Source organism: Panthera uncia (assembly GCF_023721935.1).
Source record: "Panthera uncia isolate 11264 chromosome A1 unlocalized genomic scaffold, Puncia_PCG_1.0 HiC_scaffold_16, whole genome shotgun sequence".
In the NCBI taxonomy this organism is placed as follows: Eukaryota; Metazoa; Chordata; class Mammalia; order Carnivora; family Felidae; genus Panthera; species Panthera uncia.
The window spans coordinates 5,594,457-5,620,471 of NW_026057576.1; the positions used below are offsets into that span (position 1 = coordinate 5,594,457).

A 26,015-nucleotide genomic window follows, 5' to 3' on the forward strand; every position below is an offset into this window, starting at 1 on the left:
CTGGCCTGGTAAAAGGAGTTTGGAAGTGCTCCTTCCACTTCTATTTTTTGGAAGAGTTTGAAAGGGATTGGTAAATGTTCTGTAGATTTCACCAATGAAGCCATCTAGTCCTGGACTTTTATTTGTGGGAGGTGTGTCATTACTGATTGAATTGCCTTGTTTGGGTCTATTCACATTTTCTCCATTTTTTAAAAGTGAGATATAATTGACCTATAACGTTTCATTTCAAGTGTACAACATAATGATATGTATAATCACCACAAGTCTAGTTAGCATCCATCACCATACATAGGTACAATTGTTTTTTCTAGTGATGAGGACTTTTAAGCTCTCTCTTAGTATTTTTAAATATACAAAGTAGTAATATTAACTGTAGTCACCATGCTTTACATTACATCCCCATGACTTACTTATAACTGGAAGTTTTCACCAATTTCACTCTTCATCAATTTCACCTTACCCCATCACCACCTCTGGCAACCACCAATCTGTTCTCTGTATCTGTGAGTTTGGTGTTTTGTTTTGTTTAGATTCTACATATAAGTAGAATTTTTGTCTTTCTCTATCTGACTTATTTCATTTAACATAATGCCCTCGGGGTCCATCCGTGTTGTCACTAACAGCAGAATTTCCTTGTTTATTATAATTGAATAGTTTTCCGTTATATATATACACACACATACTACATTTTCTTTATTCATCCACTGATGGGCATTTAGGTTGTTTCAATATATTGGCTATTGTAAATAATGCTATAGTGAACATGGAGGGGGGTGTGCAGATATTTCTTTAACATAGTGATTTTGTTTCCAGAAGTGGAATTTCTGAATCATATGGTATATCTAATTTTAATTTTAACTGTTTTCCATAGTGACTATACTAATTTTCATTCCCAGCAACACTGCATAAGGGTTTCCTTTTTTCCACATTCTGCTAACACTTGTTATTTCTTGCCTTTTTGATAATAGCTGTTCTAACAGCTGTGAGGTGATATATCATTGTAGTTTTGATTTGCATTTCCCTGATGATTACTGATGTTGAGCACCTTTCCATGTACCTTTGGTCATCTGTATGTCTTTGGGAAAATGTCTGTTCATATCTTCTGATAGTTTTTAATTGGATCGATCGGGGTTTTGCTATTGAGTTGTATGAGTTCTTTATATATTTTGGATATTACTCCTTTATCAGATATGATTTGCAAATATTTTCTCCCATTCTGTAGATTGCCTTTTCATTTTGTTGATGGTTTCCTTTGCTGTACAGAAGCTTTCTCGTTTGATATAGTCCTACTTGTTTATTTTTGTTATTGTTGCCTTTGTTTTTGGGGTCAAATCAAAAAAATCACTAAGACCATTCAAGGAGCATACCTTCTGTGTTTTATTCTAAGAGTTTTAGGGTTTTAGGTCTTACATTTAATCTTTAATCCATTTTGAGTTAGTTTTTGTGTGTGGTGCAGATAGTGGTCCAGTTTCATTCTTTTGCATGTTATTGTCGTTTTCCCAACACGTTTATTGAAGATAAACGTTGTATATTTTTGGTGCTTATGTTGTAAACTAACTGACCACATACGTATGGGGTATTTCTAGATACAAATTTTTAGATACAAATTTTTGGATTGTTTGTTCTAATTCTGTGAAAAATGCCATTGGAATTTTGCTAAGGATTGCCTTGAATCTGTAGTTTGCTTTAAGTAGTGTGCACATTTTAACAATATTCTTCTAATCCATAACCATAGAATATTTTTCCATTTGCTGGTGTCATCTTCAGTTTCTTTCATCAGTGTCTTAGAGTTTTCAGTTTGTAGTTTCTGTGTCTCCCTCTCTCTCTGCCACCCCTGCTCATGCTCTCTCTTTCTCTCTCTCAAAAGTAAATAAACACTGAAAAAATTAAAAAAAAAGGAACACAACTGGTTTTTGTATATTGATTTTGTACCCTGTGATACAGATTACTGAATTTGCTTATTCCAGCAGGTTTTTTGATGGAGTGTTTAAGGTTTTCTGTATATAATATCATGTCACCTGCATATAGTGACAATTTTACTTCTTCCTTTCCAATTTGAATGAACTTCCTCCCCCACTTTTGTTTTGCTTAATTGCTCTGGTTAGGACGTACAATATTATATTGAATAAAAGTGGCAAGAGTGGGCTTCCTTATCATGTTCCTGATCTTGGAGGAAATGGTTTCAGTTTTTCACTGTTGATTATGATGTTAGCTGTGAACTTGTTATATGTTGAGACCTTGTCATATGTTGTCATAGCTGTGGCCTTTATTAAGGTACATCCCTCTGTACCCAGTTTGTTGAGAGTTTTTATCATGAAAGGATGTTGAATTTCATAAAGTGCTTTCTCTATATCTCTTAAGGTAATCATGATTTTTATCCTTCATTTTGTTAATGTGGTGTATCTCACATTAATTTGTGGATGTTGAGCCAACATGTTATTGTTGAATTTGGTTTGCTAATATTTTGTTGAGGATTTTGTGTATATGTTCATCAGGGATCTTGGCCTATAATTTTTGTTTCTTGTACTGTCCTTCTCTGGTTTGGTATCAGGGTAAGTGCTGATCTTGTAAAATGAGTTTAGAAGTGTTCTCTTTTCTTCTATTTTTTGGATGAGTTTGATAAGGATTAGTATTAATTCTTCTTAAATGTTGGGTAGAATTTACCAGTGAAACCTGGTCGTGGACTTTTGTTTATTGGGAGGTCTTTGATTACTGATTCAATTTTCTTACTGGTAATTGGTTTGCTCATATTTTCTATTTCTTCATGATTCATCTTGGTAGACTGTGTTTGTTTCTAAGAATGTATCCATTTCTTCCAGGTTGTCCAATTGTTGGTGTATAATTGTTCATAGTAGTGTTTTATGGTCCTCTGTATATCTGTGGGATCAATTGTAATGTCTGTCTTTTCTTTTTTTTTTTAATTTATTTTTTTTCAATATGACCTTAACTTTAAAAAGCCTCAGGGTACAAACACAATAAAGTCATTCATTAAAATATTTAAAACTGATGGCAACATAATAACAGTTGTATTCCATACTGCTTTTTTGTCTTGGCAGGGCAACTAATAAGACAGGGTTTGGGGTTTTTTTTTCTTTCTCAAATTTTTATTTAAATTCCAGTTAGTTAACATACAGTGTAATGTTAGTTTCAGGTGTAGAATTTCTGATTTATTTGAGTTTTCTTTTTCTCTTCATGAGTCTAACCAAAAGTTTGTCTATTTTTTGAAAAACACAGTAGTTAATTGATCTTTTCTATTGTGTTTTTGCTCTATTTCATTTATTTCTGCTCTGCTCTTTGTTATTTCCTTCCTTCTGCTAACTTTAGGCTTAGTTCTCCTTTTTCTAGTTCCTTAAAGGGTATCATTAGATTGTTTATTTGAGATGTCTTTTGTATCTTAATGTTGGCATTTATTGCAATGAACTTCCCTCTATAGAGCTGCCTTTGCTGCATCGCCTAAGTTTTGGTATGTTGTCTTCCCATTTTCATTTGTTTCCAGACATATTTTTATTTCTTTTTTGACCATTGGTTGTTCAATAGTATATTGTTTAATCTCTACAAACTGTGAATTTTCCAGTTTTCTTCTTGTAATCGATTTCCAGTTTCATAGCATTGTGGCTGGAAAAGGTGTTTGATATGATTTTAGTCTTCTTAAATATCTTAAGACTTGTTTGGGGGCTGAACATATGATCTGTCTCGGAGATTGTTCCATGTGCCTTTGAGAAGAATGTATATACTTTTGCTCTGAGATGGAATGTTCTATGTGTATCTGTTACGTCCATCATCTAACAAGACATTTAAGGTCAATGTTTCCTTGTTGATGTTCTGTCTAGGAGATCTATCCATTAATGAAGGTGGGGTATTAGAGTCCCCTGCTATTATTGTATTGCTGTCTATTTCTTCTTTTGGGTTTGTTAATATTTGCTTTATATATTTAGTATTCTTATGCTGGGTGCATAAATATTTACACGTATTATATCCTTTTGTTGGATTAACCCTTTTTTCATTGTGTAATGCCTTTCTTTGTCGCTTGTTTTTATTTTAAAGTCTATTTTGTCTGATATAAGTATAGCTACCCTAGATTTCTTTTGGTTTCCATTTGCGTAGAATATCATTTTCTGTCCCTTTGCCTTCAGTCTCTGTGTGTCTTTACATCTGAAGTGAGTCACCTGTAGACAACATATAGATGAGTCTTGTTTTTTTTAATCCATTAAGCCATTCTATTTCTTTTAATTGGATAATTTAATCCGTTTACATTTAAAGTAATTACTCATAAGTATAGGCATACCTCAGTGGTACTGCAGGTTTGGTTGCAGACTACCATAGTAAAGCTAATATTGCAATAAACCAAGTCAGATGGATTTTTTTGTTTTCCCTGTGCTTATAAAAGTCATGTTTATACTATACTGTAGTCTTAGTGTGTCATTGCATTATGCCTTAAAAAATGTACATACCTTAATTAAAAAATAACTTACTGCTGATGACTGATTACCATCACCTGAACTTTCAAGTCATAATCACTGTTGACAGATCACCATAAAAATAGTAGTAATGAAAATGTTTGCAATACTGTGCAAAGTACCAAAATGTGACATAGAGACATGAAGTAAGCAAATGCTGTCAGAAAAGTGGTGCCGATAGACTTGTGGACCCAGGATTGCCACAAAACTTCAATTTGTAAAAAGAAAAGGTGCGGAAGAAAAGCAGTATCTGTGAAGTGCAATAAAGCAAAGCACAATAAAACATGATATGCCTATGTGTAGTTACTGCTTATTTTTGGCTCTGTTGTTTTTTGGCTGTTTTGCTTGTGTACTTATTACCATTTTGTTTGTTGTTTTGAAGGACCGTTGTCCTTCATTTCTTGCTCTCTTTTTTGTGATTTGATGGTTTTTCTGTAGTGGTATGCTTAGATGCTTTTTTCTTTATTATTTTCTTTGTGTATTTACAATAGTTCTTTGCTCTGTGGTTATCATGAGGCTTACCTAAAATGATTTGTATTTGTAACAGTCTGTTTTAACTTGGTAGCAGTTGAAGCTCAAATGCATTCTAAAGGTCTGCATTTTTACTTTCCCACCCCCCCCTTTGTTTTGTATGTCAATTTTTTGTTGTGTTCTGTTAACAAATGATTGTAATTATAGTTATTTTTTTTTACTACTTTTGTCTTTTAACCTTCATATTGATTTATCTATAACCTTTTCAACATTACATTATTTTGAATTTTACTATATATTTACATTTACCAATGAGATTTATACTTTTCATGGTTTTCTGTTGATTAGTGCCCTATTGTTTCAGCTAAAGAAGTCCCTCTAACATGTCTTGTAAGGCCAGGCCCGTGGTGATAAACTCCTTTCTCTTTTGTTTCGAAAACTCTTTATCTCTCCTTCAGTTCCAGCTTTGTCCAACAGTATTCTCGGTTGGTAGCTGTTTTCCCTTCAGCACTTTGAATATAGCATGCTACCCCCTCTCGGACAATAAGTTTTGTGTTGCAAAATCGGTTGATAGCATTGCCTTGTGTGTGACAAGCTTCTTTCCTTTTGTTGCTTTCAAGATTCTTTGTCTTTGATTTTTGACAGTTTCATTATAATGTATCTTGGTGAAATCTTCGGGTCATACCTGATGGGGATCTTTCCGCATCATGCACCTGGATGTGTAGACATATACTTTAAAGTCTCTTGGGTAAATACCTAGAAATGGAACTGTTGGGACATGGGATAAGCTTTTCTTTAAACTGATGAGAAATGCCCAGCTGTCCAGACTGTGTTTTTCAACATCTGTACTTGTTGTTCATCCTTGCCAACGCTTGGGACCGTCACTGCTGAGTACTCACCAGGTGCCAAATATGTGGGTCTTGATTAATCACCCCATTCATTTATTTTATATTTTCCCACTTACAATTTTGCTTCTCCCTAAATAAAATCAAAAATGTGTTTGGGCCTCTTTATTCAGGTCACATCACCCGTTGCTTTTGACCCTTTCCATCTTGGTTAACAAAGTACTCCAAATATAGCAGCCATTCAGTATAGTTAAAGACTTATTCTTTGCCTTATAATTCCTGTATAAATATTCCAGATGCAGAGAAAGCCCACTTAAAACTCCAAGACAGACCAGGCTTCATGGAAGTGCCTTGAATAGAAGAAAAGGAGCATGGCACTTTTACTCAGAAGAACACCCAGGTTATGTCAGACAATTGGAACGGATCTCTCCCTGGAGATAGTTTAGATATAGAGATAAAAAAATATTAGTACACTTTGATTCCTAGCATTTGGTGTATTCTTCTCTCAAGGCCATCGGGTCAGGACCAGTGGGAAGAAGCAGCAACTGTGGAAGCGAACACTGTAATTTGGTGTCTTCTTCCCGGGTGGTGGGAGGAAGGGAGAATTTCTAGAAGCAGCCCTGGTCTTTTTCTCTGGCGGTGCCCTCCCCTGACCTCCTGTATCCCCAGCTTCGTCTAGTGGGAAGGACTCAGAGAGAGGAGCTGCTTCCCCTGCACGTCTAAACCTTTCTGCAAGAATCTGCAGGGGAAAGTGGCAGAGATTAGCAGATTCCTTGGCCCAACACAGGTATCTGGGTGTCTGTCCACCAACCACTAGAAGTTAAAATAAAGTCAGCATGCATAAGCTTGATGCACCATCTGTTAGAATAATAGCAAGGGAGGTTGTGAAAAGGACACACCTTTCTTTCAAAATATGTGGGGTGAAATGGAAATGTGATTTTCCAAAACGAGGCATTAAAAAAAAAAAAACAAAAACCTTTTGGTGACCAGACATGAGAAGAGAAAGCCATAAGGAGGTATCTCAAATTGGTTGTGTGTGTGTGTGTGTGTGTGTGAGAGAGAGAGAGAGTGATGGGACTGTGTGGGATGGGACTGTGTGTAGGGCACTGGAAGCCACTAAGAGGGTCTTGTCTTTCTCTGAGTGAGAGAGTGAGAGGAGAGGTCATAGGAAGGCAGAGAGCAGGGAGTGCTATGGTCTGATTTACCCTGCCAAAGCCTCCTCCCTCTGACTGCTATCTGGAAGGCCAGAAGCAGAGATACCCGGTAAGAGGCTTCTGCAATAATCCAGGAGAAAGATGATGGAGGCTGGACCTGGTCAAGATGGTGCAGGTTGTGAGTAGTGATCAAATTCTCAGGGTTTTTTTTTTTTGTTTGTTTTTTTTGTTTTGAAGTAGGAACAGTAAGATTTTCTGACACGATGGGGGTGGGATAGGAGAAAGAGGATGTGAGAATGACTTCAGGATTTCTGGCCTGAGAAACTGGAAGAATGAAGTTGCCATCCGCTGAAAGGAGGATCTTACGGGAAGCTGGTGTGGCTGGGGGTGTGAAGTTCAAGAAGCCTGCTGACATGCACTTAATAAACTTGCGGAATCATGACCAGTATGGAAGTGCCTGGGAGGGGAAAGGTAGAAAAAGAACAAGGAGATCAGGTTTTTAACAAAAGTCAGGATAAAGGGAAGAGCCTCACCTCTTTTGAAACGCTGTTGGAAGATGAAGTTCTTGAACTCTGCCTCTTTCCATCTTACGAACTTCTTCTAGTAACGTTCTGTTGCAGGTATTTCTAATCCTGTAGCGTATGGGAAAGATAAAAAGAACACATGAGCTTTACACAGTGTAAGCAACAATTTCTCCCTCTTGGGTAGCTGGACATCCCTTGCCTACAGGCTGTACGATGAGATGCGATGCATTGTGCCCAGCCTCCGAGCGAAACCAGAGTCTTGCTTTCCCAGCAGCTACGAGGCGTTACCAGAGGGGGTGCTGCAGCCGCCCCGAACACTGCCGACTCTCCGTGCAAGTCTGTAGATCTGGGTGTGTGTCTAAGTTGCAGGGGCCGTGACTCTGGACGAGTCAATCTGCATGCATTTTAGCCAGACAGTTGAAGGTTCAGAGGACTGAGACGTGATTCCGTATGACTTTTTCTACCATGGTCACTAGTTGGGAATCTTGATTCTCAAGTTTTCAGCTGTGTGCTGCCTCCAACCCTCACTTGGATCAGAGAGACCTAGGACTACCTGTGCCATTCACAGCAGTCGTAATGGCAGAGTGGATGTGTCCTGTCAGTGCTTGACCACAGGTGTGCGTTTCTGACTGAAACCGACAAGACGGTGCTCTCCCTTTCTGTGGCAACTTGTTTTCATTAGGGTCTCTATCTGTATTCATGCACTCATCATTCATCCACTCCAGTATTCTTTAAGTTTCTTTGAGCCACAATTAGATACCAAAGCAAAAATAGACATTGTTTCTACTTTCTCTTTTTTAAATTGTTTTAACATTTGTTTCTGAGAGAGAGAGACCGAGCATGAGCGGGGGAGGGGCAGCAGAGAGAGAGGGAGACACAGAATCCGAAGCAGGCTCCAGGCTCTGAGCTGTCAGCACAGAGCCCGACACGGGGCTCGAAGTCACAAACCGTGAGATCATGACCTGAGCCGAAGTCGGACGCTTAACCGACTGAGCCACCCAGGCGCCCCGGTTTCTGCTTTTGCAACGCTTCCAACGAATATAGAGAGACAGTCAACAGACAAGTACACGAATGAGCCATGTCAGAGGGAAACAGGTATGATGGAAGGGGCCCCACGTGGCACCATTCCAGTGTGAGGCAGAGGTAGAAGCTTCCAAGGGTGTTAGCAAAGCCTTCTCTGGAGAAGTGGAATTTGAGCTGGGGTGAAGGAGGAGAAGCCGGTTAGTGAAGGAGGGTGTGGGAGAGCATTCTGGACAGAGGAGACCCACTCTGGGAAACCCCTGTGGTGGGAGGGGCCAGTAAGCATGACCTGAGAGACGCGGGGGAGATGGGGCCGGAGCAGGCCATCTGTGGCCTTGGGAGGGGTCTGGCAGGCGCTAAGAAGTGACACAGAGGACAGCTCACGGACTCCTGGGTAGTCATAGCCGCTCACATCCCCAGACAAGTACAATTAAAAAGTGCAAGAGTTTAGGCTGGTAGTGAGACTTGGTGGTTTATAAATTTTAGGCTGGCTGAGACAGAAAATCACGGGAAGAAGGAAGATTGGGTGATTAGGAGAAGTTATTAGAGAGGTCAGTGGTCAAGTTTTGGGACAAAAACCATCAAAGAATGTGATGCCACACACTTCAAAATTGTATTATAAAAGAATTAACAAGCCGGGGTGCCTGGGTGGCTCAGTTGGGTAAGCCTCTGACTTCAGCTCAGGTCATGATCTCGAAGTTCCTGAGTTCCAGCCCTGGGTCTAGGTCTGTGCTGCGGGCTCAGAGCCTGAAGCCTGCTTTGGATTTTGTCTCTCTCTCTCTCTGCCCCTTCCCCGCTCACGCTCTGTCTCTCTCAAAAATAAGCATAAAAAAAAAATTAAAAAATAAAGAATTAACAAGCCTAAACACTATTGTATACTTGAAGAAAAACACGTGTCTAACTGGTATGCTTCAATTTTAGGAATTTTCTAAGCTGTTCCCTAAACAAAGGAAGCTGCCTTTCTCTCTAGTCAGCAGCTGTTCTACTGATATTTTAACTTAAAACCTGTGACTGTGACGTCACTGTGTTGGCACTGCATTGAATCTCTTGAAATCCTTTTGGATTAAAGTAAAATTATGAACATGTAACAAGCGAACACTTTACCATGCTCTTTGTATGTTAAGTACAAAGTTTATCTGTCTCAGGTGTATCAGGAAATTACTGATGGGAAGTAACTTAACAAACGAACAACGAAGGAAATGTAGCTAATAAGATATGGCTTGAATGTTGGAAAAGAAAAGCCATACTTTATTTGACAGGTTCAGAAGTCCGTGATTATTCATTATAAAAAAGCTTTACTTACTATGTGTCTATCTAACAACATTTTTGGACATCACAATGTAAGGAAAGGTGAAGAGTGATGGAGGAGAACATTTTGTAAAGCAGTTGAAATAGAGGCACAGGCTATATTTGCTGTTTACTCGAAAATGAACAGTTTTGTTTTATGGAAAGAAAGTTCAAGGTAGAGTATAAACATCTTCTAACACCTGGGAATGGGTTATAAATAGTAAAATATGGTATTTGTCACTTATGATTTTTCTATAGAATAAACAGTAGAACTAAATTGTCAAGGAAGTACGCATGAGACATAAATAAAAAGATCCGTACATAAATACCAGCATGTGGCAGGTAATTTTCTAAACACTTTATATGTATTAGCTGTTCTAATTGTAATTCCGTGAGATAAAGTGCTGTCATTTAAAATGTAGATTGGTACGTTAACATTAGGTTGAATTTGAAATCTTACACATTTTATATAAAATAGATATTAAAATGACACCTAAACCACATCAGTTTTCATTACAGCATATATTTGGAACTTTCCAAACTCAAAACCATGCCTGGCTCTAAAGCAGATAGAGAAACACTCAGTTTGGCTGTCCAGAAAAAGCCCTCCCCAGATCATCAGGGCACCCTTCAAGCCACCACATTTTCTCCTCGCTGCACAGCAGGAAGCCCCCCCGGGGGGGGGGGGGGGCAGGGGCAGCAACCTTGACAGATGAACTTCGCTGTGCTGTGAGTATATAGCAGTTCATTTAAAAATGCCATCTCAGGGGTGCTGGGTGGCTCAGTCAGTTGAGCAACCGACTCTTGATTTCAGCTCAGGTTTGTGGGGTGGAGCCCCACTTAGGGCTCCACGCTGAGTGTGGAACCTGCTTAGGATTCCCTCTCTCTTCCCCTCCCCGCTCACGCGCACGTACACACTCTCTCTCTCAAATAAATAAACATTAAAAAAAATACAAATGCCATCTCAGATAAACAATTTGGAAGAATTAATTGAGAAATTAATTCAAGAAAACCAAATTTATGCTTTTTAAGAAATACATACTATCCATATTATACATGTGCCCAATGAGGTGTTTTAAGCCAAGTTTGATACAACGTGAAAGTGCACGTGGTTAAGAGGATGAAAATGGAGTGTTTACGGACCCACATCTACCCCTTATTGCCTGATAGGAGAGGGCCATCCAGGAAGGTTTCGGATGCCACAGGGCAAAAGATGACTACCTCATTCTGACGTTTCTTACCCGTAAGAGTTTGAGTTCTGAAATGGAGAAATGAATGGTGAGCTAAGAAAGAGCAGAAATGACGCAGTTGATGTGCTGAAGAGCTCATACTGAGATATTTGTAACGCCACGTGCTGGAATTTAACACCTTTAAAAAAGTTTAACACACTTTCAGGAAGATGCGAAAACTCAGGCTCCAAGTTCCGCAGTGACACCAGCACGGAAGACACGCTTGTGCACGGTCCGCGTGTGGCCCATTCTTCATCTACGTGACCGCAGTTAATGCCCAGTCGGTTACTTTGTTCCTCAGTAATTATTTCCGAGGTTAAACTGAAAAACTTGTGGATGGGATGCGGATTAGGATGTAGTGAGGAATAGTTAGGAGAAATATATTGCACGTTAAAATGTAGTAGTTTAAAATTTCCCCAGATCGAGCACTTTATAGAAAGGTTTTTTTTTTTCTTTTCAGAAAGAATCTCATCCAACTTAATAGAAATACTTATACTCAGAGATGGAATAAAGCGATGTGAAGAAAATTGCATTCTGTAAGCAAAAGAAAGTATGGAGTGAAACAGGACCAGTACGTATTGCACTGGGGAAATCGATGCTGTGGTATAGATATCAAATGCTCGTTTTAAAGAATGTTTTCATGTTTATTTATTTATTTTGAGAGACCACGAGGGAGAGAGAGTGTCCCAAGCAGGCTCTGCACTGGTAGCACAGTGCAGACGTGGGGCTCAATCTCACCAACTGTGAGATCGTGACCTGAGTCAAAATCAGGAGTCGGATGCTTAACTGACTGAGCCACTCAGGCGCCCCTGAAATGGTTAGTTTAGGTTGGGAGTCTTCAACGTATCCCAGTTCGGTTGAGGTTTCTGTCTCCCTACTGGCCACAACTCTGCTAGTAGGAACCCTTGGGTACTAAGTAAATAAATGCCTTTGGGGCAGCACATCCTGGAGCACTCAGATCGGAGGTGCCCCCAAAATGGGAAATGCTATGTTTCCAGGTTTTTTTTTTTTTGTTATAATTATTTTTTAAATTCTGAGATCTGTTAATACAAAGGTGGGTATGTAACTATTAATTACATTAGAATGGTTTCCTCCCCAAATGGCAAAACCTACTGAATGGAAGATAAGATGTACCTGTGGGACTGTGGAGAAGACATTCTGTGCCAGGGCACAATGTGTACGTTTCAAAATGTGATGAGATCGGAGCCTTGGAGATATTCTAGGATTTGTGAGCCCGGAGACACTGGTTTTATCTCACCCCTGCACAACTTTACTCACATTCCAAAGAGCGGGAACCCATGATCCGTCTCCTTCTCTTCCCCAGGAGAATTTGCTGACATTAAGGAGCAAAGCCTCTCTCCTCTCTCAGCAGAGAAGAGAGGAAAACTGCCGTTCTCCTGCACAGACTCCCAGGTTCATAGTCTGGGGCTTCCTCCGCTGTGACATACCTTTCATGCCAGGAGGGCTGTCCATCCAGCTCTCCTGGCATGACCCCAGCAGGGGGGCACCAAAGTGGCTGTTGCCACGAGTAAGCACTACTGGCCTGTCTCTGCCCTGAAGCCTCCTGCTTTCAGGATCGAATGAATAAACATGCATATTACAAACGTATTAAGAACTTTCTCTCCACCTCCCATCGCTAACATAGTTGATGAGTTAATAGTGATATAAAGGGTTCTTCAAACGGTTTCTTAAAAGACAATTCTTGCTGAAGGTGGAATGAATGAAAAGACCCCCTCTCCCACACTTGTGCAAGCGCGCGCGCGCACACACACACACATACACACACACACACACACAACACACGGAAAGAGAAAAAGAACCTAATATGTTTGGGGGGGGGTGGGATTTGAGAAAGATTCACTCCTCTGCTTTGGGGTCTATAAATAATTACATTTGCCCTGATATATAGAGGAATTAAGGAAGAGTTGGACATTAAAAAGCAAAATTAGTATTATCCCTTCTAGAATATTTCTTTCTCTAACTTCTTAGTTTGAAATTTATGATGTTTATTTATTTTTTAATGTTTATTTTTGAGAGAGACAGAGAGACTGTGAGCAGGGGAGGGGCAGAGAGAGAGGGAGACACAGAATCCGAAGCAGGCTCCAGGCTCTGAGCTGTCAGCACAGAGCCCAATATGGGTCTCAACACCATGGACCGGACCGTGAGATCAGGACCTGAGCCGAAGTCAGGTGCTCAACTGACTGAGCCACTCAGGCTCCCCTATGATGTTGTAAAGCCCTGTTGTTTATGTTACACATTATGTACAATGATCGTGTACAAGTTATTTCTGATTTTTAAAGCTTGTAATTTCATGGGTTCTTTATCTGTAACATTAGGGATTTCAGGGATTTCTAACACCTTAGTTAAAAGCTTTTTTTTCCTGTTGGATTTGGTAAGAAAAAAAGGGGGGGGGAGTTTCTGTCATCTAATACCTAAATATTCTGGGGGAACTATATTTAATAGATTCTTATTTCCCATGTTTTTAAAAATTGAAGAATGTCTTTCTAATTTGAACATCTTCCTCCTGTTTCTTATTTTGTTATTAGTTTTTAATCTGTGATCCTCTGGTATCAGATTTTGGTTCCTCTAAAATGGACAGAAGTCCCACTTCTAAAGAGTAAGAGGATGACCTTTCAGGAAAGATCATGAACTAGGTAGTTCACTACCAAATTTACCTCTCATGTATTTTGATAACATCTTTTTTTTCCCCCCCAAATTGGGAAATCTACAGTGGTGAAAGGCAGAAGACATTTACTTCTAAAAGTCCCATGACTGTTAATATTCATGAAGTGGCAAATTTTCAAATTCAACTTAATTTGAAGACCACATAATTGGAAAAGAAGAATTAACCATGACAGTATATTTTTTTGGTTACTACCTTAATTTTCAACTTACGATGTCCATAGTAGATTTAGAATCAGGCACACAATAGGGACTATGAAGAAACCCAGCCAGAAGTGTGGACAAACCAGGACCACACTGACCTGCAAATAAATAGAAATAAAGAGTATTTACATAGGAATCTTTTAGTTTGTTAGTATTGAGTACCACGTGTAACTTTCAGTTTCCCTTCTCCTCCACAAAAACCTCGAGATGCAGGTGTGGATGCAGTCATAGGAGTCTAGAACTACTCAATCAGTATAAGTACGTAAAACCTAAATATAGTATCAGCTAACTTAATTCAATAGTATATTCTATAAACAGTCAACCAAGTAAATATTTTGATCATATAAGTTTTATCTCAGGAATGCAAGCGTGGTTCAACCTTATGTTACCTAGCAATACAACTTTACTTAACTTCTAGACATTGTGTGTAAGACATTTGTGCCATTCTAGTCCCCTGCGAAAAATCACTCTTCTCTCTGCCTGATCAATTGGTAGCTAACTGATCACTTTAGTTGAATCAGGACTGTACTGATTTAAGACTGGGTAAGGCTCTGTATTGTATATATTTTTAATTTTCTGTATATGCTCATGTTTCAATATCTTAACAAAAAACCTTTCTGTGTGGAGACTGCCCCTCCCAGAGCTAGTCAGTTCTTACAGACAGTAAGATCTCAGCGGGGAGGATGCCTTTGATCTGCAAACTAATCTACAGCCCTCTCTCCTCTATCTGGCCCATATACCCCAGGAGGCATTATTCCTTTGCCATAATCATTCCAGAACCAGGTAACAGGCAACTAGAAACCACCCCTATAGTCCAAAGCCTGCAAAAAATCATTTAAACTAGCCATTCCTGGGCTGTTCACCCTGCTCTGCCTTGCCTTTTCCATGGAAGCCCCAATAAAGGCAAGGCCTAAGCACTCCTCAGCTCCTGTGTTCCTCCTCCTGACCACCCTGGTCTCTTTCCCATGTGGCATGCTGTGATTTATCTTTAGGACCTGTGGGAATAATACATGTTATTAAAATGGCTATAGTAAGTCCTTACCAGTAAGTAATTACTTTAAATGTAAACGGATTAAATTCTCCAATCAAAAGACATAGAGTGACTGGATAAATAAAAAAGATCCAACAATATGCCACTGATAAGAGACTCACGTCAGCTTTCAGGCCACATAGGCAAAAGTAAGGGGATTGAAAAAAATATTACAAGTAAATGGTAACCAAAAGAGAGCAGGAGTGGCTATATTAATATTAGATAAAATAAACATTCAGGCCAAATCAGTCATAAGAGACAAAGAAGGTCACTATATAGTATTATGGAGGTCAATTTATTAAGAGGATATGAGAATTATAAGTTTGTTTGCACCTGACATTGGAGCCCCTAAATATTTAAACCATAAACAAAACTGAAGGGGGAAATTCACAGCAATATAGTAATAGGGAATTCAATTCCCCACTTTCAACAATGGAAAGATCATTTGGACAGAAAATCGATAAGGAAACAGCTGTCCTCAATAACACAGTAGACAAAATGGACCTTATAGACATATTCAGAACATTCCATCCAACAGCACCAGAATACACATTCTTTTCCAGTGCACATGGAACATTCTCCAGGATAGATTACATGTTGGGCCACAAAGCAAGCCTTAACAAATTTAAGAAGATTGAAATAACATCAAGTATTTTTTTCCCTGATCATAATTATATTTAATTAGAAATCAGTACTAGGAGGAAAACTGGATAAAATCACAAATAATGTGGAAATTAAACAACACACTACTGAATAATCCAACGGGTCAAAGAAATCAAAAGGGAAACCACTCATGCATCTCTGGAATAAATCCTACTTGATTGTGATGAATGATTTCTTTAATGCACAGTTGCATTTGGTTTGCTAATATTTTGTTGAAGATTTTTGCATCTATGTTTACCAGAGATATTGGCCTGTAGTTATCTTTTTTGTAGTGTCTATCTGATTTTGGCATCAGGGTAATGCTGGCCTTATAGAATGAATTTGGAAGTCTTCCTTCCTTTTTTAGAAGTGTGAGAAGAATACATATTAACTCTTGTTTAAATGTTTGGTAGAATTCACTTGTGAAGCTATCTATTCCTGGACTTTTGTTTGTTGGGAGTGTTTTGATTATCAGTTAAGTTTCATTACTTAGTAATTCATCTGTTCAAATTTTCTTTTCCTTATTCAGTTTTAGAAGATTGTATGTTTCTAGGAATTTATCAGTTTCTTCTAGGTCGTCTAATTCATTGGCCTGTAATTTTTATAGTCTCTTATAATCCTTTGTATTCCTGTGGTATCAGTTGTTATTTCTCATTCTATATTTCTGATTTTATTGACTTGAGTCCTCTCTCTCTCATTTTCTAGATGAATCTGGCTAAAGGTGTATCAATTTTGTTCATCTTTTCAAAGAAACAAACTCCTGATTTCATTAATCTTTTCTATTTTTGGTCTTTATTTCTTTTATTTTTGCTCTAGTCTTTATTACAAACATTACTTTGAATTTTTTATTGGGCATATTGCTGATTTCAGTTTCATTTAGATCTTTTTCTGTAACTTTGTCCTGTTCTTTCATTTGGTACATATTCTTCGGTCTCTTCATTTTGTCTAACTTTCTGTGTTTGTTTCCATGTATTATTAGGGAGGTCAGCTGTGTCTCCTGGTCTTGGAAGTAGTGATCTTGTAGAAGAGAGGTCCTGTGGGGCCCTGCAGCACAGCGTTCCCTGGTCACCAGAACTAGGTGTTCCAGACGTATCTCCCGTGTGGGCTGTCTGCACCCTACTGTTATGGCTGGGCCACATTTGCCTGTAGCCCCATCAGCTACAGTGACCTCCTTTGCCTCCTGTGGACACACTGGGCAGGGTTTGGTCTCTGCACTGCTGAGGTCCTGTCGATCAGTGTGATACACCAGATTAACAAGACAAAGGATAAAAAACTAGACAGTCATCTCAGTAGATGCAGAAAAGCACTTGACAAAATGCAACATCCATTTGCAATAAAAACTCTCAACCAAGTGAGTTTAGAGGGAACACAGCTCAACATAATTAAGGCCATATAAGAAAAATCCACAGCTAACATGATATGCAGTGGTGAAAAACTGAGAACTTTTCCTCTAAGATCAGTAACATGACAAGGATGTTCATTTTTACCACTTTTATTCAATGTAGTACTGGGAGCCCTAGCTGCAGCAGTCAGACAATAAAAAGAAATAAAAGGCATCCAAATTGGTAAGGATGAAGTAAAACCGTCACTGTTTGCAGATGGCATGATAGTACATATAGAAAATTCTAGACTCTGCCAAACAACTATTAGAACCCATGAATGAGTTCACTAAGGTCACAGGATATAAAATCAATGCACAGAGATCTGTTGTATTTCTGTACACTAAGAATGAAGTAGCAGAAAGAAATTAAGAAAACCATCCCACTTAAAATTTTATTCAAAAAGAATAAAATACCTAGGAATAAACTTAACCAAAGAAATGAAACATCTGTACTCTAAAAACTGTAAAACGTTGATGAAAGAAATTTTAAATGACACAAATGGAAAGATATTCCATCCTCATGGATTAGAAGAATTAATATTGTTAAAATGTCTATATTACGCAAAGCAATCTGTAGATTCCATTCAATCTCTATCGAAATACCAATAGTACTTTTTACAGAACTAGAACACGTAATACTAAATTTGAGTGGAACTACAAAAGACACCAAATAGCCGAAGCAATCTTGAGAAAAGAACAAAACTGGAGGTATCACGATCCTAGATTTTGATCCCTACAAGCTATAGTAATCAAAACAGTATGGCACAAAATAGACATGTAGATCAATGGAAAAGAATAGAGAGCTCAGAAATAAACCCCTGCTTATATGGTCAATTAACCTATGACAAAGGAAGCAAGACCATAAAATGGGGGAAAGACACTCTTTTCAATAAATGATGTTGAGAAACCTGGACAGCTATACACAGAAGAATGAAACTGAACCACTTTCTTACACCATACACAAAAATAAAGTGGATTAAAGTGAGACCTGAAACCATAAAGCTCCTGGAAGAAAACATAGGTGTAATCTTTTTGACATCAGCGCTAGGAACATTTTTCTAGATATGTTTCCTCAGACAAGGGGGGGAAAAAAGCAAAAGTCAACTATTTGGACTACACCCAAATGAAAAGCTTTTGCACAGCAAAGGAAACCATCAACAAAACAAAAGACATCCTACTGAACAGGAGATATTTGCAAATCATATATCCAATCAGAACCTAACATCCAAAATATACAAAGAACTTACAGAACTCAGCAACAACAAAACTAAACTAAATTGGACCCGAATAGACATTTTTCCAAGGAAGATTTATAGATGGTCAATAGAGGTTTCCTGAGGGAGGGGCCGGGATGCTGGAGCAGCGTGGAAGTTCTCTGTTTCTCTCGTCCCTGAAATCCAACCAGATGAGCACCAAGCCATTTTGCACACCTAGAAAATTGATCTGAGGATGAACACAACAATCTGCATAACTTGAGCCACAGAACTTGGCAGAGAGGTAAACTGGGGGAGAGAGGCCATGGAGGGTAGAGAGCTGTTTTTGCAGAGAGAGGACAGAGAAAGGGGGCAGAGTAAGGAAAAGCACTCCCGCTGAAAGTAGCTGGAGGGAAAGAGTGGAAACAGCCACAAGTAACTGGACAAGAAAGGGAGGAAGGAGAGGGTTTCAATACCATTAGGGCTCTATGAACAGGGGAGAGCAGTCAGAAATTCCGCAGCTCAATACCTGGCAGTGCTCTGGTGGGAAGGGCGAATCCCCGGGAGCAGGCAGTGAGGTCCGAGGTCTGGGGGCTACGTGGGGAGAAGCAGTTCCCCTGCTAGGAGGGCATTTGGTAGAGGACCTCCCCACAGGCAAAGGTCCCAGCGGACCCCAGGGAACAGCCACGTTTTCTGGCATTGAAACAAAGATGCCAGGATGAGGTCAAACCTGGTGCCGGTTGTGCGTTGTGATTTACCGCAGCCCCTTAACCTCTTCTGTGCAATTGCACGAACTTCTGCTGGGGCGAGCCGGCACCCAGCCATTGCTCAGTGAGACCCTCCCCCAGAGGGTTGGAGCAGGTCCAAGCCACAGGGCCCTCAGAAGTGGGGGGGGGGGGGGGGGGGGGGGGGGGGGAGGTGGTTGGAAACAGCCCCGTCTGAAATAAAATTCCGGACGGAGGTGCTGCGCGGCAGGATGGCTTGAATGCAGACAGTGTAGAAGCAGGGAGTGGACAGAAAACAGAGACAAAGGAGGGTTGCTTGACTGCTGGTCAGTGAGAGTGCGGTGTTCCCGTGCCAGACTGGGAAGCTGGGTAATGCCATTTTCCCCTCTTCCACACACGTGCATCCGTCCATCCCCCTAAGCTAAGCAGAGCCACCTAGTGGAGAATCGAGCCGTTACACCAAGCCCCATCCAACTGCACCAACCAAGCCCTAGAGGACCACAAGTCTCTCGCCTCCTAAGTGTACAGATACACGGTGCTTTATAGTTTGGCTTCCAGGGCAAACTGGACGTAATTTCGTTTCGATTTCACTCTGTTCGCTGGTCCATCTATTTGGGTTTTTTTTTTCCTTTTCTTCTCTTAATCTTGAATACAGAATAAGAAAAAATTTATTTTTATTTTCCGTTTTTATAAATTTTTAAAAATTTTTTACTATATTTTTTGTAAACTTTTTTATTCTACTTCCTACAGACCAATAGACACATGAAAGGCTACCTCACATCACTAGTCGTCAGTAATCATCAGAGAAATGCAAATCAAAACCGTAGTGAGACATCACCTTGTATCTCAGAATGGCCAGAAATAAATAACAAATGTTGGTGAGGATGTGGAGGAAAAGGAACCCTTGTGCATTGTTGAGAATGTAAATTGATGCAGCCACTGTGGAGAACAGCATGGAGGTCCCTCGAATTTAAAAAGCAATAATGTATGATCCAGTAATTCCAGTACTGGGTATTTACCCAAAGAAAAAGAAAACACTATTTCAAAAACATATGTGCACCCCTCTATTTATTGCAGCATTATGTACAGTAGCCAAGACATGGATGCAACTTAAGTGTCTATCAGGAGATGAATGGATAAAGAAATGGGGTGTGTGTGTGTGTGTGTGTGTGTGTATTATTTTCATAGTAAAAAATGATATCTTGGTATTTATGACATCACAGGTAGACCTAGAGGGTATTATGCTAAGTGAAACACATCAGACAGAGAAAGACAAATACCCTATGATTTGATTTACATATGGAATCTAAAAACAAATGAATAAACAAACAGAAACAGACCCATAAATACAGAGAACAGTCTGGTGGTTGTCAGAGGGTTGGGGATGAGAGGATTGGTGAAATGGGTAAAGAGGAGTGGAAGGTACAGGCTTCCAGTTATTGAATGAATAAGTCTTGGGATTAAAGGTAAAGCGTGGTGAATGAATATAATCAAGGATATCCTAATAGCATCGTATGGTGATGGAGGGCAGTTACACTTGAAGTGAGATAGCATAATATATAGAGTTGTTGAATCACTATCTTGTACACTTGAAATTAAATAACACTGTATGTTAATTATACTTTAAAAAGAAGGTACAACAACAAAACAAGTTCAGAAACAAAAGAGGAAACTGGAAAGTATCTCTGGACAAACAAAAATGGAAACACAACATATCAACACTTACGGGCTGTGGCAAAAGCAGTTTTAAGAAGGAAGTTTATAGTAATAAATGTTTACGTCAAGAAAAAAAGATCTCAAACGAGCTAACTTAACAACTTGGGAGCTAGAGAAACAAGAACAACCAAGCCCGCAGCTCGCCAAAAGGAAGGAAATAATAAAGAATAGAGCAGAAATAAATAAAACAGGATTCTAGGACAATGGCAGAATAGGAAGCAATGGGGAGCTGTCTGCCCCCCGCCCCCGACAGTAATTGCACTCATAGGATGTGTCTGTTATAATTGTTTTTGAACCCTGGAATCTGTTGAAGGCTTGCATATTCCAGGGGGTAACTTGCAAAATTAAACTGTGTTTAGTTTTGGTCAATTTCAGCTCTCTGCCCAGTAGCAGCTCCCCATCATGTACTCCCAGCCAAGTGGCACATATTTCTGAAGCATCTCGCATACAGGTTAGGGGAATTTGGCTGAGGGAAAAGGACCCTGTTCTCCAAATATTGGAGGAGTCTGCTCTGATCACGTACTGCTGCTCCTGATCACAGAGGTGCAAAGAGGCATAGTGTTTTCCACAGTGGCTGCACCAGTTTACATTCCCACCGACAGTGCTCAGCAGTTCTCTTTTCGCCACATCCTCACCAACACTTGTCACTTCCTGTATTTTTGATAGTAGCCATTCTGACTGTTATGCGGCGATATCTCTTTGTGGTTTTGATTTGTGTTTCACTGATGATTAGTAACGTTGAGTATCTTTTCATGTGTCTGTTGGCCAATTGTATGTGAGACTCTTGACTTTTGTATGTATAACAAAAGTAATCAAACTAGGTAACTTCAGCACAAATGGAGTTACTTGCAGGAGGTTTGTTTTTACTGGTTTGGTAAATAGATTTCCTGCATGCTATGCCAAACTCAGAGTGGAAAACCTTTTCTGTGACGTGTGCGTGACGAAAATCAATAGATCTTCTGTATGTAAACACTTTGCCTTTGCTAGCAGTCTTGGCAGTTTTGCCAAGGGTAAAGAGATGATTTATGAATAGAAATAAAAATCAAAGGAAAGGAAGAAATTAAATACGTCTTTGCTACACGCGTCAAGGAGTTTTCACTCTCTAGATTTGAGTATGTTTTAAGAACTGAAACAATACATATCCTTAACACCCTGGACCCAGAAACGGGTAGCTCAAGCCCAGAATAACTGGCTTATTATTGTTTGGCTCTCTCAGTGGAGAACAGCTTTCTTCTAGACGTATGCATGAAAGGTGTATTGGGGAAATGATTTTTAAAGGAACTGAGGAACAAGTAAGAAAAAAATATTTCATTTAATATCTAAACAACAAACTGCATATTCCTTCACCTTAACACTCAACTTATGCTTAAAACATTCAGAAAAGTCCAAGATTTAAAATGATAAATTTTAGTTTGTTTTTGTGTATGATGTAAGAAAGTGGTCCAGTTGCATTCTTTTATATCTAGCTGCCCAGTTTTCTCAACATCATTTGTTGAAGAGAATGTCTTTTTCCTATTGCATATTCTTGAAGATTAATTGGTCATATAATAATGGGTTTATTTCTGGGTTCTCTATTCTGTTCCTTTGATCTATGTGTCTGTTTCTGTGCCAGCACCATACTGTTTTGTTTACTACAGATTTGTAATATATCTTGAAATATGGGATTGCGATACCTCTAGTTTTGTTCTTTTTTCTCAAGATTGCTTTGGCTATTTGGTATCTTTTGTAGTCCCACTCAGATTTAAGGATTATTTGTTCTAGTTCTGTGAAAATGCTGTTGGTATTTTGATAGGGATTGCACTAAACGTGTAGATTGCTTTGGGTAGTATAGACATTTTAACGGTATTTATTCTCCCAATCGATGAGCATGGAATACCTTCCCATTTGTTTGTCATCTTCGGTTTCTTTCATCAATGTTTTATAGTTTTCAGAGTACAGATCTGTCACCTCCTTGGTTAAGTTTATTCCTAGGTACCTTCTTGGTTTTGGTGCAGTTGTAAATGGATTGTTTTCTTAATTTCTCTTTCTCCTACTTCATTATTAACGTATAGAAATGCAGTGGATTTCTGTATGTTGATTTTGTGTCCTGCGACCTTACTGAATTCATTTATAAAGTCCAGTAGTTTGTTTGTTTGTTTGTTTTTTTGGTGGTGTCTTCAGTGTTTTCTACATACAGTATTATGTCATCTGCAAATAGTGACGGTTTTCCTTCTTCCTAACCAATTTGGGTGCCTTTTATCTCTTTTTCTCATCTGATTGCTGTGGCTAGGACTTCTAGTACTATGTTGAAAAGAAGTGGTGAGAGTAGCTATCGTTTTCTTGTTCCTGATCTTAGGGTAAAAGTTCTCAGGTTTTCATTAAAATTCTCAATTTTAATACAGAATTTATGACAATATAAATATTCTCTCTTAAAATGGGAAAAAAACAGCCTATCACCATTCCCTTACTACAGCGCTTATTCCACCACATTATGAATTAAGGCTCATTTAAATATTTTATGATTTTAACAGCTTTATCAAGGCATAGTTTGACTTAAAAGACACTGAACATATTTAAAGTGAACAATTTGATATGTTTGGCATACATTATACCCATGAGCTCATTAACACAAGCAGGAATATAACTAGCACCCCCAGAAGTCTCTTTATCCTTCAGTGTAAGCACTCCTTCCTGCCCTCGTGTGCCATTTACGACCCACCACCCTTGTCTCCAGTTTACTATTGATCTGCTTTCTGTCACTATAAATTTGTTGGAAATTTCTATAAACAGATCCATACAGTTTGTAAACTTCTTGGCCTGGTTTATTTCTCTCAACATAATTATTTTGAGAGCCATCCAAGTTGTTGTGTGTGTCAGCAGTTTATTCATTTTTATTGCTGAATAATAATTCAGTTGTATGGTGATTTGTCTTTTTATTCACCAGTCAATGCACTTTTGGGCTGTTTCCAGTTTGGGTTGCAAACAAGGCAGCCTTGAATATTTATATTCAAGTCTTTTTGTGGACGTATGCTTTCATTTCTTTTGGGTAAATATCAGGGAGTGGAATGACAGGGTCTTATGGTATATGTATGTTATACTTTTTTTCCACTTTTTTTTAACTTAAAGTTTAGTTAATTAACATACAGTGCCATATTGGTTCCAGGATTCAGTGATTTGTCACTTACATACAACACCCAGCACTCATCACAACAAGTGCCCTCCTTAATACTCATCACCCATCTAGCCCCATCTCCCCTCCACTTCCCTCCATCAACCCATGATTTCTTCTATATTGTTAAGAGTCTCTTGTGGTTTGTTTCCCTCTCTTCTCTTATCCCCTTCTTCCCATATGCTCATCTATATGAAACCATATGGTATTTGTCTTTCTCTGATTGACCTAATTCACTTAGGATAATACATTCTGGCTCCATCAACATCATGGCAAATGGCAAGATTTCATTCTTTTTGATGGCTGAGTAATACTCCATTGTGTACATATACCACATCTTCTTTATCCATTAATCGGTTGATGGACGTTTGGGGTCTCTCCATAGTTTGGCTATTGTTGATAATGCTGCTAAAACATTGGGCATTATAGCATGTTAAATACACGCTATAACACGTACGTTAAGACCTTTATGAAACTGCCAAACTGCTTTCCAAAGCATTTTACATTTTTTTATTAAAAAAATTTTTTTTTAACATTTATTTATTTTTGAAAGGCAGAGAGAGACACAGAACACTAGCGGGGGAGAGGCAGAGAGAGAAGGAGACACGGAATCTGAAGCAGGCTCCAGGCTCTGAGCTGTCAGCACAGAGCCGGAGAAAGCGTTTTACATTCTTATGCACAGCATATGAGGGTGGCAGTTGCTTTACCTCCTCAGGGACACTTGGTGTTGACATTTTTATAGTTGCAGCCATTCTCATAGTTGTGTGCTGCTGTCTCAGTTTAGTTTTAATCTGTATTTATCTCATAACTAATGATGTTAAGCATCTTTTCTTTTCCTTTGTTATTCATATGTATTCTTCGGTGAAGTATCTATTTGAATATTTTGACCATAATTTGGTCATTTTATCTTTATTATTTCCTTTCTTCTCAGTTTGGGTTTCATTTGTCCTTTTTCTAGTTTCTTAACATGGAAGCTAGAGCTGATATTTGAGAACCTTCTTTTTTACAGACATGATTATGGTGCTAAAAATTTCCCTCTAAGTAATGCATCAGCTACATCCTATAAATTTTGATATGTCATGTTTTCATTTTCAGAGTTCATAATGCTAGTTTCCTCTTTGACATATAAATGGAGTGTGTCTGTTGCCCTTAACTCCTGGATTGACTCTTCAACAGCGAATGTGCGGGGTGAGACCCAGCAGAAAAGAGATGGCAGGTTGAAAAACCAAGCAAAGACGTGGCACCCACCCAGTGCTGGGGAGACAGAGATTGTAGTTTAAGCCTTGCCAAATGGGAATGCCCTTGGTAAACATTTGGGGTCTTCCCGAGATCCCAGAAAAGCCATGGCCTAGATGTAAATGCCTCAAATTAGAAGAAAGTACTACCTACACCATGGAAATAATAACTACCATGGCCTCAAGGGAAAACAAAACTTCAAACAACCCTGGACCCTATCAAAGTCTTTCCCTGATACTGGGCTTCTCACTTCTCTATGGCTGCCTCTTCTTGAGGGTTTTGTCCCTCAAGTCCAGGCATTTCAGCAGCCTAGGACTCTGAATTCTACCTCCCAGTAGAATCACTCCCAGTAAGATCACTGGGAGTGATCCAGTTATCTTCCCAGTAAGATCACTGCATTCACTTTGGGCTTCTTTTCTTGCACTACAAGCTGAGAAATGCTTATAGGGAAGGAGCCAGGGTAAAGAAGGAAAGGATGGAAAAGGCTTTCCTTTTTTTCAAGAATCATTCCGAGTATTATCTCTGTTTGTTTCTAGCCAGTGTCTCCAAACAATTCTTGTTTAGTTTTCAGAGTTGTTTTTGTCAGGTTCATCCAATCCTGGCCACTTGGTCATGGCTAAAACAAGAAGTCTCTTAAAATTCTTATTTCCTGGGAAGTGGGCTGCCATGATCCAGGGGTACAAGGGTCATCTCCCATTTCCACAGAGAAAGACAGGAGTGTGAAGGATGACCGTGTGGTAGACAGACCACTGGGATTGAACCGGACAACTCTGGACCTGTGTTTCTCCATTTGGCAAGTGAATAACTTTGGACCAAGGCTACCTCTAGTCTTAAAATCATAATTCTGTGATCCATTTTGTAAGCATCATAGGCCTATTCCCCATAATAGGTATAGACAAAGTAGAATTTATAAATATGTAAACAATTGTAAAAGTCTAAAAATTATATCACCTCTGAGGTTTAACATAAGTGAAATAAAAGTTTCTAATATTTAGAAGCTGGAGCTTCTGGAGGTCCAAGGAATGTCCATTCTGGTAAAACATTTCAAATAAAAATGGTTTCTTAGTTGCC

At 39.0% G+C, this 26,015-nt stretch overlaps 1 protein-coding gene across 4 annotated transcripts in view; it reads right to left on the reverse strand.

Moving 5' to 3' along the window:
* Positions 1–26,015, reverse strand: part of LOC125933671 (phospholipid-transporting ATPase IB-like) — a 222,555-nt gene that overhangs the window by 9,144 nt on the left and 187,396 nt on the right. For all 4 annotated transcript variants that reach the window (XM_049646742.1, XM_049646740.1, XM_049646743.1 and 1 more), the window contains 2 exons: positions 13,883–13,971; positions 7,461–7,559 (listed from right to left, as the gene is read on the reverse strand). In XM_049646742.1, the coding sequence (XP_049502699.1) occupies positions 7,461–7,559; positions 13,883–13,971 (188 nt within the window). The remainder of the gene's footprint in view (positions 1–7,460; positions 7,560–13,882; positions 13,972–26,015) is intronic.